Source organism: Callospermophilus lateralis, chromosome 3, assembly GCF_048772815.1.
Source record: "Callospermophilus lateralis isolate mCalLat2 chromosome 3, mCalLat2.hap1, whole genome shotgun sequence".
NCBI classification, from domain to species: domain Eukaryota; kingdom Metazoa; phylum Chordata; class Mammalia; order Rodentia; family Sciuridae; genus Callospermophilus; species Callospermophilus lateralis.
This window is the reverse complement of record NC_135307.1, coordinates 122,286,361-122,300,797: the sequence shown is the minus strand read 5'-3', so window position 1 is coordinate 122,300,797 and position 14,437 is coordinate 122,286,361. Positions and strand designations below refer to the sequence as shown.

At 40.3% G+C, this 14,437-nt stretch overlaps 1 protein-coding gene across 1 annotated transcript in view; it reads right to left on the bottom strand.

Annotated features, from left to right (window-relative positions):
* Positions 1 to 14,437, bottom strand: part of Oca2 (OCA2 melanosomal transmembrane protein) — a 320,901-nt gene that overhangs the window by 193,296 nt on the left and 113,168 nt on the right. The window contains exons 10-13 of the mRNA XM_076849417.2: positions 12,918 to 12,983; positions 10,705 to 10,761; positions 8,359 to 8,483; positions 5,139 to 5,277 (exon numbers count right to left, since the gene is read on the bottom strand). Coding sequence (XP_076705532.2) covers positions 5,139 to 5,277; positions 8,359 to 8,483; positions 10,705 to 10,761; positions 12,918 to 12,983 — 387 coding nt within the window. The remainder of the gene's footprint in view (positions 1 to 5,138; positions 5,278 to 8,358; positions 8,484 to 10,704; positions 10,762 to 12,917; positions 12,984 to 14,437) is intronic.

The window sequence follows — 14,437 nt, the reverse complement described above, 5'->3', positions numbered from 1 at the left end:
TCCCAGTGTGATGCTATCTGCGGACAGAGTCTTTCTGAGGTGATTTGGTTGAGATGAGTTCATGAGGCTGGGGACCACATGCTGGTGCCCTTACAAGAGACACCACAGAGCTAGCTTGTGCTGTCTTTCTCCCTGTCTCTCTTCCTCTCATTTTCCCCCTCCCTCTCCCTCTTTTGTTTTCCCCATCCTTTAAAGATTAGAACTATATATGTGTTAGGCTACTTGAAGTTTTCCAAGAACACTTTTCATTTTTTCATTACTATCTTTACAGTCTTTTTCATTTTGGATCTGTGTCTTCAAGTTCACTAATCTTTTCCTCTGCTATGCTGCCATTAATCCCAACAAGTATATTTCTATTACAGATATTTTAAGTTTTCTCTCTAGAAGCTTGATTTTGGCTTTTTAAAACAAGTCTTTAATGTTTCCACTTAGTGGACATCTGTAATGCATTTATCATAATTTTTAGTTTTAATGCCTTTTTACACATTCTCACACCTGTGTCTACTCAAGGTTGACTTCAACGGTTCATATTCTTCTTATCATACGTCATATTTTCTTGTGTCTTTACATGCCTGGTAATCCTTGATCATATGCCACATGTTGTGATTTTGCTCTATACACTGTTGAATGTTTTTGTATCCTTCAAATATCTTTGAGGTCTGTTCTGGAGTCTGTTAAACTATATAGAAAGCTTGATTCTTTCAGGTCTTGATTTTAAGATTTATTAGGTGGAATCAGAGCCATATCCAGCCATCTTCACTCCCCACAAGGAGTAATTCCAGAGGCAAGACCCTACTGAGTAGCCTACAATGTGCCCTATGAATTTCAAGGTTCCAGCCTGCCTGGCAGGAATAGAGACTATTCCTGTCCCTGTCATGTTGAGGACTCGTACCTCTAATCCTTCTGGGTTGTGCTTCCCCTGACGACAGGTGGTTTCCTCACATACATGGACTGGTATGAACACTACTGCATTCTCAAGGGAGACTCTCTGAAGGTCTCTGTGGTTCTCTCTCTAAGCAGCACCGTCCTCTCTGGTCCTTTGTCTTGCAAATTCCAGCTGCCTTGCTCTCCCCAGACTGTCAGTTCCATCCTATCAACTCAGGGAGCTGAGTGAGCTCCATGTGGTTTCTTCCTTTCTGCAACACACCCTGGAAATTCTCAAGCAGTGAGCCAGAGGAATCATAGAGTTAATCTCATTTCCCATATCATGGGGATTGCTGTCCATTTTTGGTCTAGTGTTCAGTGTCTTAATTACTATTGTTCCTGGTATGCTGTTTGGTTTTGGTTTGGATTTTTGTTCATTTGTTTGTTTGGTTGGTTTGATTGGTTGATTGTCCCAGGCAAGAGAGGAAAAACCAGTCCCTATTACTCCATCTTGGCCAGAGCAGAAGCTATGTTATTTATTCAAAACATCCACATGCAAGTACTCTAGAAGATTAATTGCATCAAAATACTAAGATAATTTGTCTCTGAGAGGCAGAATTATGACAGCTTTTATTTGTGTATGCATGAGTACATGTGTGTTTGTGGTTTCTATTTTGTACAAAAAACATATTACTGTAGAGTAAAAAAATAAACAAATACTCTTTTTCTGAAGATAGTTCTTTCCCATGTGTATTCCCAGGCCTATCCTGGCTGATAATTGACCCTAAAATAGATAACAAGGCTCTGTTACCTTCTGATATGTTCCAAGATGATATGTTCATGGCCACATGACAACTCAGCTCACACTCGGGTCTAGTGGTGTGCTTCGAGGAAGCTCCCCAGGGCAACCAGGATTACAGACTTTCACCACAGCATCCAAGTTATACCCAGAATCTCTATAACATGGGAGGTCTGCAATGTGGCCATCAATACCTTAAAGCCATGAATTCTTAGCAGTTTAAATACGCTTAAGGAAGATGGCATGCACACACACACACAAACATACTGATGCACTTCACAGGAATACATACACACAACATCATCTACAGTAAATCATGCCAAATGTAGAAGCATTTTACTGATACCTCAGAGAAGGGAAATCCAGAAAATTCTAATGATGAAAAAATAATAAGTGAAAATTAATGATGAAGTTTTAATTTTAACTCTTTAAGGTATATAAAATTACACCTATTCTCTTTAAAATAAATGCTTTTTATTTCAGTGTACAAAGAAAATATTTATTAGTAATTATAGGATCAAAAGACTAGTAGTTTGAATGACTGTGTCCTACGAAGTTCCTATCTGTTTTGGGTCAGTGAGCATCAAGACAATGGTTTTCCTTCCTTGAGTTCCTCTACTCAGATGACCTCTCCCTCCCTAGCTAGTGGAGGGATGCAGTCTGGACCTAGAGAAGAAAGGATGGCCCTGATGGGGGCTTTGGTCAGAGTTGTACCTTAAGGGTCAACTGTTTTATCCACACCAGGACTCCAGTGGGCTGAAGGTGGGACAAGGTGCTGTTACCGCAGCATGCCCACACCACTCTGCCCAGGTATAGACCATACATGTGCCTAGTATCTTGTGGTGGGGTCTCAGCCTTTCATGAGGCCTCAGTGGATTGAGTGGTAGGTAGGAACTTAGCTGTAGTGAACTGATTATTGCTTTGTAATTACTTGGTGATGACAGTTCAGGGAAGGTGATGGTTATGATTGGGAGACTAGAATTGTTACTGGATATGAGAATTGCTTCATTGCTCTTAACTTGCTCAAACTAGAGCAGGCTCCAAGAACTTGAACTAAAAATATCCCCTACTTTTTCTCCAAAACCTTGATTTATGTTGAAAGAACTGTGTGGTTTGGGGCATGTTGGATTGACACTTGTCTCTATGGGAAATACTTGCATGTGGCACTGGGCTTCGTGCGTGAAGCTTTCTGAGCTTCCTACCCTCTCCTCTGTCATCTGTCCCACCTAGTACTGTGTAGTGATTCTCTAGCATGGCTCTGGGTTTTGTTCCCTGTGCAAAGCCTTCAGTGCTTCTGCACCACCCTCACCCCCCAACTTTACCCGCCAGAATAAGGAATATTTTCTCTTTTGAGAACACATTCTCACAGATGACTTCTCACAAGTATCCTCTTACCAGTCAAACTGGATTTTTTTCGTCTTGTCTCTGTCTTCTCTAACTCTCCTGATCCTCTCCCTAATTCCAGACCCCACTTCTGAGGTTCTGTAGGCACCATCTTCATGGACTCTTCCTCTGCTTGCCTCACACCATGTGAAGTGCCCTGTATGTACAAACAGACCTTTCTCCTGCTTGAACTCTGATTGGTATGATCTCCCTAAAATCAGGGACTGTCATCACAGGCTGTTCAGGTGCTTATAGGCTGGCAGGGGAGTAAACAGAGAAAACTAACCAGTAAAACCCAAGAAAACAGATATAAAGAAATTGTCCCAGGCATTTGGACTAAGCTGACTGTACGATACCCGTGCTGAAGTTTCTAACTGAATTGTTAAGTCTCCTTTTCTCTATAAAGCATCTCTACTGTGGGTCATTTAGGCAGGATGAAAAGATTAAGTCTGGAGTGTCTGAGGAGCCATGGCAGGCCTTAGTAAAAAGGTGATTTAGGGAAAAGTAATACAAATGAACTAGAGACTTCTAATAATGCCACTCATTGTTGTATTTCTGTAGCAGAATTATTTTTTCTATGTAAAAATTCCAAAATTCTTACTTCCCTATTTGAGAGGATGGTTCAGCAGAATGTGTGTGTATGTGTGTGTATGTGTGTGTGTGTGTGTGTGTGTGTGTGCACATATGTGTGTGAACGATATATTTATTAGATTATTTTGAAAGATAATTATTTGTTATGGGGATATATGTTAGGTACAACCAAACTAGATATTTCCACTTGGTAAGTTAACAACATAGGATTCCTGAAACTCAGACCTTAATTAGTAGGTTGGAAGATAAGACCAACTGAGGTGTAATGTGTGTTTCTGTTCCCTCTGTTCTTTCTGTCTTGCGTTCATGTCTCATTGTTTCATGATTTTTAAAATCTTGTGCCTAAAACTCCATTTTGCTTAATAGACATGCATGTTTACATTTGTTAAAATTTTTGCTGTGTAGAAGATTTTTTGCTTATTCTATTCTATTCTATTAAAAGTTTACTATATTTAAATAAAAAATAAAGGTCAGAAATATATATATATATGACTAGGCATGGAACACCATATGACCCAGCTATACCACTCTTTGGTATTTATCCTAAAGAATTAAAGCCATCATACTATAATGATACATACATATCCACATTTATAGTAACACAATTCACAATAGCCCAACTATGGAACTAGGTGTCCATCAACAGATGAATGGATGTAGGTAACATGGTATACATACATATTAGAATTGTATTTAGCTATAAAGAGAGTTGTATTTAGCTATAATTTTTATTTATGCCACTTTCAGGAAAATGGATGGAACTTGAAAATATTATGTTAAGTAAAATAAGTAGAACTTAGAAGGTCAGGAATCATATGTCTTCTTTCATATGTGGAAGCTACAGAGGAAAAAGGACAAGAAGAGTGGGGAGGATCTCATGAAAATCAGAGAGATCAACACAGTGGGGAAAGGGATCATAGGGTGGGAGGAGAAGAGGGGAAGGGGAAATATATTGGGGAATGATATTGGCCAAATAATATTCTTATATGGTGTGCATATATGAATATATAATAATAAATCCAATTATTTAGTACAACTATAATGCACCAATTAAAAATGTGGAAAAAATATCTATAGGGGTTTTCAAAGAACTTCTAAGGCCTTCATGTTCTGACCCTAAAAAAAAAAGTTTAAGTTCTTCAATAAATTTATCTACCTCAGTTGAGAAAGAAATCACATATCTCCTGTAAAAGATGACAGGCCATTTTGTTCTTAATACTAGTTAAACCTCCATTCCTATTGATGTAATTAATACAACATACTATGACTATGTTATCCAATCACTTCTTCAAAAACTTAGGAGATGGAGAATGAAGGCAATTCATCTCTGTCTCCTTACATCCCACCCACAAGACGACTAAAAGCACTTACTACAAAGAAATAATACAGAGGATCTTGATTTCTAATAAAGGTTAATAAAGGTTTCTAAAACACTGGGCAGAGGGCTAAGGGAGTTTAGTTCTGCATTTATTGAAAGCAACCCTAATATACTGGTACTTACCATCTTCCTCAATTCCTGGTTGGAAACAATAATGACATTTGGTGGGTCCCCGATGGCAGTGGCAGCTCCTCCAATGTTTGTGAAGATCACCTCTGCAATCAGGACTTGCCTTGGATCAAGGTTGAGCACCTCACATAATCTATCATAAATGGAGGAAAATGAAAGTAGTCCCACTATTTACATCATAAAGGGCCCATGTGAAGCCCAGATATATTTAAAGTACTGGCTTAAACCTAGAAAGCACACACATTTATGAGAGGGCAGTGTGGGGGTTGGGGAGACAAGTACAATAACACCCTGGGGCTGCAGCTGATTCTGAAAATGACATTTCTTCTGAATTAACCCATCATCCTCTGAACCATCAGTGTCATGATGTAACCCTTCTCTACCCCCACAAGTCTAGATGGAGCACAGTCCCCCTTATAAAGGCAGGGCCCAGCACAGGCAGATGGGCACTGGCCACCAAAACCCTCTGAGTCAGGGGCAGGGGTCAATGCAGAAATCACCAGTGCTCACACTAAGCCTGCTCACCTAGTCCTGTACCTGCCTCCCCTTCACAGAAGCTAAGACCCCAAGGTTTCCTCTCAGTCCTTCCCTTTAACTACTGATTACTGACTTTTTCCTTAGAGAAGAAAGTTCTCCATCATGGCTGCACTAGATTGTCTTAGAATCCTCGAAAGTTGCTGGGTGTGGTGATGTATGCCTATAATTCCAACCATTCAGGAGGCTGAGATCCGAGGATTTCAAGTTCAAAGCCAGTCTCAGCAACTTAGTGAGGCCTGAAGTAACTCAGTGAGACCCTGTCTCTAAATAAAATACAAAATAGGGCTGAGGATGTGGCTCAGTGGTTTAGTGCCCCTGGTTCAATCCCCAGTGCCAAAATAAATAAATAATCCTTGAAAGTTCTACAGCCTGGTCTGCAGCAGACCAATACGTGGGAGTAGAACTCCTCAAGTGAGTGCTGTGCACAGAGATGAGAAACATTGCTCAAAGAAAGTACAGAGAGCACATCACAGCATCTCCCACACTTGTTCATCCTCTTTTCCCTCTGTCATGTAGTAACTGGGCTCTGGATCTCACTCCTTGAGACAGGTCCTGCTGTACTTGAAGGTTTTCCGACCACCTCCTGCCCTCAGCTCAGAGCATAGCCAGCCACACAGCCTTCCCCTCCACTGATGATGTGAGGGCAGACTGGCCTGGAGGCTGTATGGATGCTGAAGAAGGAGTGATCCTGGCTACCAAGATTCAGAGTGACTCTACATATGGGCATCAGACCCAAGTCTGCAGCTGCACTCAGTGGAGGAAGCTACCAGAATCTCCTTCTAGCAAGAAAATAATTCATAGACAGAGCACAGAGATGGCAGCTGATCTAAATGGGCCTAGCTTTTGAACTCTAGGGACTGAGCACTTCTCAGTCCAGACAAAGGCAGAAGAAAGCAATCAACTCCTCTAAAATACGAAGAACGTTATAATATAAATAATGAATCTTAAGCCCAACAATATGTGAAACACATCTTGAAAGACATGGGTTTCAGACTAGAAAATGAAGTCCCTGATTTAAAAAAATTACAAAGCTAATTTCTGAGCAACAAGGATCAAAACAATTTCCAGAAAGGCTGAACAAGCCCCTGGGCTCTCCAGGCTATGTGAGGATGCTGGGAAAAGGGTGCCCCATGGACCTCAGGCCTGAATTCCACTTTTCCCAGGCTGCTATGGGAGAGTGCAGTGGTACTAGAATCTGACGCATCTGGGAAATGATGTAGTCAGCAATCTGAGGTGGGCAGCAGATTCATGCTGATTGGAGGAGGGCAGTTTAGGGCCCTAAAGAGTCTAAGAGGCACAGTTCAGTATTATCAGTAATGTATATTAAAATTTACCACACCCTTCAAATATGTTCACTCCGTCTCTCATTTACCCTCAACCCGAAGGTGCTTTGCTCCATCCTGCAGAGGAAGGCTGAGAATTCTGCCTATCTCACTCCAAGTCCCCATCTGCACTTGGCTCTCACAACGTGGCCAACTTGCAGGAGCCTGGATACAAACCCACATCTCCACAGTGAGGTAAGTGATAGTCTCAGAATACTGCAGGCCCCATTTAAAACCCCAACTCACTCCTCCTCTAAGACGCATCACTCTTCAAATGCTAAAAGCATCCCCCAGAATTAATCCTGAGCCTTGGAAGTAGCCCATGGCTAGTGACTGAACTTTCTCTGTCTCATGCTTTGTGTCCAAGCAGGTCCATTGTCTCACAGAATTTTCATCCTGCTAGCTCAGGTTAATCCCTTTGATGGTGTAACTCGGATCAATGCAGCTGAAGTGACTTATTCAAGATGCCCGATCACTAAGCAGGACAAACGTTAGTGCTTCCCCTCACTGTGGGCCTTTGAGGGTTATCTTTCACTTTCTGTATCCCCAGAACCAGCCAAGCACCACCAGTACATGATGGGTCCAAGCTGGGGAGGACCCAGGTTTGGGAGTCTGGGGCTCAAATGCTGGGGAACCATCTTTAAAACAAAGAATACACAGGGTGGATACAAATAAATGTCCATACTTTGGGAAAGGGTTCACACAAGGGCCAAGACTGAACCTCTAGCTGCAGAAGATTCTGGGCAACATATTGTGGCACTCAATATATGGCAAATTATTGAAGTAGATGGGATTAAGAGTTGGAATTGAATTAGACTGAATGTCTCTTTCCTGAAATTGCCTGCAAAGTCCCATTAGGCCAAGTCCTCACTCAGGCGAACCCAGTCTGTCCTGCTACCTTCCAAATCCTCAGACAAGACACCAGACAATGACTGTTCCATCTTCCCCAAGGCACGCGCCCCTCAGAGCCCTGGATAGGAGCTCTCGTACCAGCATAATTGTGAACTACTGCCAGCCAGGTGGAAGATGATAATGGTAGTACACGGACAAGAACTATCTGGGGTCCTCAATAACAGCCCAGTCTCCTGGAAAGTAATGCCCATATTTTCCAACTCCCCACCACATTGCTGCCAAGTGCATTCCAGTCCCGACCATAACTTGTCAAGGGCATTTCAGTCACACAAAGCCAGCGCTGGCTGGTCTGGAATACAATGATTGGTGCTTCAGTGAAAGGGTGAGCAATGGCCCCTGCCTTTTTGTAGGTGTGAAAAGGGAGCCTTGGGTCAGGTGGTCCGGCCAGAGCATACCTGCCCTGAGCCTGGCTATGGTCCCCACAACAGAAGTGCTCTGCATACCTTATGGTCACAGGAGTAAAGAGGAGCATCGTGGTGACATTGTCTAAGAAGGCAGAAAGGATGGCCGCAATGAGACATAGCATGATGATCATGGTCCATACCCTTCCTCGGGATAGTCGGTATGCCTGGGTGCACACACATGTTGGAAGGAATAAGAATCAGTGCATTTGTAGGATAAATGTGACTTTTCATAAATGAATCCAAGGAATAGGGCCCCAAGTAATCCATGCATGGTGGGTTAGAACTTATACTCTAGAACCCTAAATCTGTTAAGATGACATGGTAGTGGCCATTAAAGTACTTGGACAATCTAAATCCACATGGCCCTACATTCTCGTTTTTTTTTTTTTTTATTTCTCTCACTTCACTGTGCCCTTATGATGGTTAATTTGTTATAAAATGTCAACATTCAATCCCTTTCATGTTATCTAGAATTTTGATTAGATATCCTGAACAGCTACATTTGGGATCCATGTAACCCTAGTGGCTGCTGATCTTTGGAGACATAAGGAATACTTTTGGTATCAAGGTATTAGAAGGAAGAGGCCATATATCTGCCTGGCATATACAACATGGTGCACAAAGACCACAAAAATCACTTCATGGTTCTTTTATTCAGAATTTTCAAAGTGTTTTGTTGAAAAAATTATTATTTATTTATTTACTTTTTAGTTATAGGTGGACACAATATCTTTATTTTATTTTTATGAGGTGCTGAAGATTGAACCCAGTGTCTCACGCATGGTGGGCAAGCACTCTACCTCTGAGCCACAACCCCAGCCCTGAATAAAATATTTTAATAAGAGTTTTTCAGTTACAAAAGCAACATCAAGACAGCCCTAGCCTTTGCATTAGCAGAGCCCTACAAGATCTCTTGCCAACCATGCATGCTTGAGTTAGTACACACACAGAACCTGCTGGTGGAACTCTCCAGAGTTCCAGCTAAAAATGCAAATGAAAGTCACATTTGCAGATCACTAGTGTTGGAGAGAATGCAAAGAAAAAGAAAGTCATACACTGTTGGTAGAGATGTAAATCAGTACAGCCATTATAGAGAACAGGATGGAGGGTCCTCAGAGTATAAACTAAAATCAATCAACTGTATGATCCAGTTATTCCACTACTGGGCATATATCCAAAGGAATGTATATCTGTATGTTTACTGAAGAGTTATTAACAACAGCCAAGATATGGATTAATCTACGTGTCCATCAACAGATAAATGGATAAAGACAATGTGATATATACATTATGGAAACTATTTATACATAAAAAAGGAAGAAAGCCTGTAATTTTCAACAACATGGATGGAACTGAAGGACATTACCTTCTGTGAAATAAACCAGGCACAGAAAGATAAAGACCACATGATCTCAAATATGGAATCTAATAAAATTGATATAGAAGTAGAGAGTAGACTGAGAGTTACCGGAGATGGAAGGGCTGGGAGAGGGGGTTGGGGAGATGTTGATCAAAGGGTACAAAGTTGAAGATAGAGGAATACATTTTGAGATCTACTACACAAGCAGATTGACTATAGTTAATTAGTCAATAATTAATTAATAATAGTGTAGTATACATTTCAAAATAACTAAGAGAATAGATTTCAAATGTCTCACCATAAAAAAGATAAATGAAGTAATGGATATGTTAACTAGCTTGATTTTGTCCTGCCACTTTGTGTATCCATTCATCACAAAATCACATTGTACCTCAAAAATGTGTACAGTTATGATTTGCCAATCAAAAAATAACATCAATAATATGTGTGGTTTTTTTTTTAAATAAGACCTTTAAGGGGTTGGGGGTGAAGTAAGTGGTAGTGGTAATGTTTAGCATGTGTGAGGCCCTGGATTCAATCCTCTGCACCAAAACATAAGTAAATAAATAAGATCCTTAAGGGATTTTTAAAAGACAAACATGTTTTTCCCTAATTTAAAAATAGTGAATGTGTATACATTCAATATTTAGAAAGTAATCATTGAAATTATTTCACCAAAAAGCAAAGCAATCAGAAGCTGATGGCTTGGAATATTTAGAGACTCTAATATGCAAAATAATTTTTGATGTGTAGCTTTCACCAGCCAATTTAAATAATGTTATACAAACATTCAACGTGAGTACCCTTTTCCTTCATCTACTTCTTCATTTATTTATGGAGAAGCTGAAAGCATTGCTCAGAGTCAGGCAATTATATCCAGCCTTGCAGAAGCAATTTTGAAAAGGAGTATAAAATTTTTAAATATTTGTTTTAAATAATACTTTAATGTACTAAATGTACAATGTCCAAACAATAAATATGTTAGTTAGTTAGTACTTATCAGTTAAATGTAAGATCACACCTACCTTTACAGCACAAAAATCAAAAAATCCAGTTTCTGAAAATATGGCTACTAAGATCATCTATGGGAAAAAGAGAAAACACAATATTGAAACAAAGTCAGATGGCCATTATGAATTTGAGATCTAGCCCCTGAAAGTTGCCACATAATCAATCTCCTTGCTATCTTGATGAAAGATTTCTTAGTTTTCCCACTTACAAACCCCTTGAGTGGAGTCACTTACTAGTGGTTTTATATGTATATTTTGTCCAGGACTCGTCCTAAAGATCAATCACCATCCCCTCCAATCCTCAAACAAACATCAGCCATTATTACTGATCTGTTTTATAGGCCAGGAAACTCGGGATCAGAGAGATAAGGGGACCTGCTCAGTCCTAAAGCTAGAAGCAGAGAAGGACAGGGTGCAGCAGGTGACCTTCCGTACCTCATTATCCACAAGAGCAACACTTGGATGGAGTCAGAGAAGATAAATGCTAAGTGAGGTTAGCCAATCCCAAAAAAACAAATGCTGAATGTTTTCTCTGATATAAGGAGGCTGATTCATAGTGGGGTAGGGAGGGGGAGCATGGGAGGAATAGACAAACTCTATATAGGGCAGAGGGGTGGGAGGGGAAGGGAGGGGGCAGGAGGTTAGAAATGTTGGTGGAATGTGATGGACATTATTATCCAAGTACATGGATGAAGACATGAATTGGTGTGAATATATTTCGTATATAGCCAGAGATGTGAAAAAATTATGTTCTATATGTGTAATAAGAATTGTAATGCATTCTACTTTCATGTATAAATAAAAAAACTAATTAAAAAAAGCAACACTTAGACATTTTAAGATTTTAAAACTGGATTAAATTTTGGGTTCTAAAGTAAGTAAACTGATTTTTGTCACCAACTTGATCTACACATTCAAGTAGGAACAGTTGTATTAGAATGATTATCTTCCCAGCTCTGGGTCAATCCAGAATGTACACTCATATGTTTCCTTTTTTTAATATTTATTTTTTAGTTATAGTTGGGCACGATACCTTTATTTTATTTATTTATTTATTTATTTTTATGTGGTGCTGAGGATGGAACCCAGGGCCTCATACATGCAAGGCGAGCGCTCTACCGCTGAGCCACAGCCCCAGCCCCAGGCCTAGCCCTCACATGTTTCTTTCTATTGACAATGAAAAGTTGGTGAAAACAACCATCAAGATGCTAATAAAAAAATATTCTGAATTTAATCAGTTAGAACTCACTGGGAGGTTTTCTATTTCATAAGAAGAGAAATATGTCATTCATTTTATATTTTTACACTTATAGACATCACCCAGTATGCCCCCTTCTTCTGTCTGGGTGCCCAAACCCTAGGTACTTCACAGATTCCTTTAAGGAATCTCAGTTCAGAGCATTGGCCTGTCTCCCTGCACCCTACCCACAGAGAATAGCAGTGCTACTTTGGGTGACATTGAAGCCTTAGAATAGCAGAATTCTCTATTTTATCTGCCAGTTTGGGGAGGAATAAAACGTTAGCAAGGAAAATGAGGGCAAATGGTGACCATTTTACACAGAGTAAGTCTCTAGGCCAGAGGGATGAACCCTCCTTCAGATCACTTGGCTGTTTAGGGGTCTTCACAAGCAAGTGAGTCATTCTCGCTTTGTCCAGATCCTTGCCAAATTCCATTCATTTTAGTTAAATTAGTCATGATTCCTGTCTCACACTAATTTACTGGTGCATTTAAGTTTCTTTCCTAGGAGTTGACTTGGTGACATTCCTTGCAGCACATAGCACAGAATAGCCATTCAGCAATAAGATAAATTAGCAAATGCCCCAGTGATTCCTCAGGGACAAAGTCTTCCTTTTCTTATGTAATTAAATGTACTTTTCAAATAACCAAAACATTATTTAATGTTAACCACTGGTTCATTTATTTAAGATATTCCATTTTTTTTCTTTAAGGGTAGTACCTCCAAAAACTTGCTGACTTTTCTAATGGAAATGTTATTTCATCATTCCCTAGGACTTAGACTGAAACTCTCCATCTAACTAACCAGAGTACCAATCGTTCCCTTCCTCCTCAGGAGAAATTAGCTAGACCTGCATTAACACTTCTCAATCAAGCCCTAATTGTCAAGAGACATGGTGTCTTTAATATAATGATAGGATTAGCAGCAAAAAAGAAGGACCCAGGTTTTAGAAGGCTTGGAGCCATGTCCTGCTGGGAGGACTATAATTACCATGCCAAACAGCAGGGCCAGGGTCTCAAAATCAATCCACTCCACCACGTGGGTCAGGCTGGGTCTCTGCAATCAAAGCACAAATTTGCCAATTAATCCTGTGTGTCTCCCTCCTGGGGATAAGCTCTAAAAATGTGCTGCCCTTTACTACAAATCCACTCATTGGGCCAAAGTTGGAAACACAACATCTACTTGCCTTTGAAATTGGATTATATCACTTCTGAAAAACATTCATGACCCAGTGCATCTGTAACGTCAAGCTTATGCATTAAAGTAATTTAAAAATTTTTTAACCCTGTCCCTGAAAACTCTAGGAAGAACTATTGCCTGAACTGCAGGGTTGGTCCTTGAAGTTACTGCTATCATTTGGATCATAAATGTGTCCCTAAGGCTCATGTATTAAAGGCTTAGATCTCAGCTCCTAGCACGATTGGGTAGTGGAGGAACCTTTCAAATGTGGGGCCTGGTGGGAGGTCTTAATTCATTTGGGGAGTGTCCTAGAAGGAGATTTGGGGATGCCAGTCTTTTACTCTCTCTCTTTGCTTCTCATCTGCCATGAGGTAAATAGCTCCTCTTCTATGTGCTCCTGCCATGACGTACTGCTTTACCACAGACCCAAAAGCAAATGGGCAAACCAACATAGACTGACACCTCAAAAACAGTAACCACAATAAAGCTTTTTTCTTTTAAATCAATTTTTAAATGCAAAGCTTAGTAATAGGTACTTCTTGGAGTCCACATGTGTCTTCCTCAGTGTAATGGCATGAAGCCAGATGATGATGATGTGGACAACCATGTCCCCTACTCTCATGTGCCCTCCCACTCTCGTGGGGTCACAGGGATGGGGAGCATAGAGTGTAAGTAAGGGCACTGCCGGTATCTGGCTGTTGGGAAAGAGAGTGACCCAGTGGCTTCCCACAGTGTGTGTCTACCATGTACCAGGCTTTGTTCCCTGTTGAAGTAGCCCTAATCAAAGGCAAGGAAAATACACTTTCATTTGAAAGCGTCTGCAATGATTCCACAGAATTCCGAGTTTACTGGAATCTCAGCAATTATTTTTTCACCCGATCTTGTTGATACTTGGCGGGATTGGTGAGTCCTCCATTTGCACGTGGTCCCCCAAATTTCATTCTTCTAGGTTGAAGCGTTCGTTTGCAGGAACACGTTGAAGAATTTTTATGTCTAGGTTTTAGAATTCTGGGACATTTTATCTTTTGAGTTAGCATTTGTTTATACCAACTCTGGTCAAGAAAAAAGTTCAAGTTTTTAATACTGCTTTTAGGGTGGGCCTACATTCAAATTCCAGATTTTAAAAAAAAAGCATAATAAATTACTAATTCAGCAACACACATACACACAGAGTTTTTTAAACTAGTTGTTATTCTTAGGTTGATTGAATGGCCTCTACTAGCAATTTCAGAACAATCCATGTAATTGCATAGAGTTGTTTTCAAATCCAGTCTTGGATTTGGAACCTTTGAGTGGGTTCCTAATTTTGTTTCAGCATTACCATCAAACAA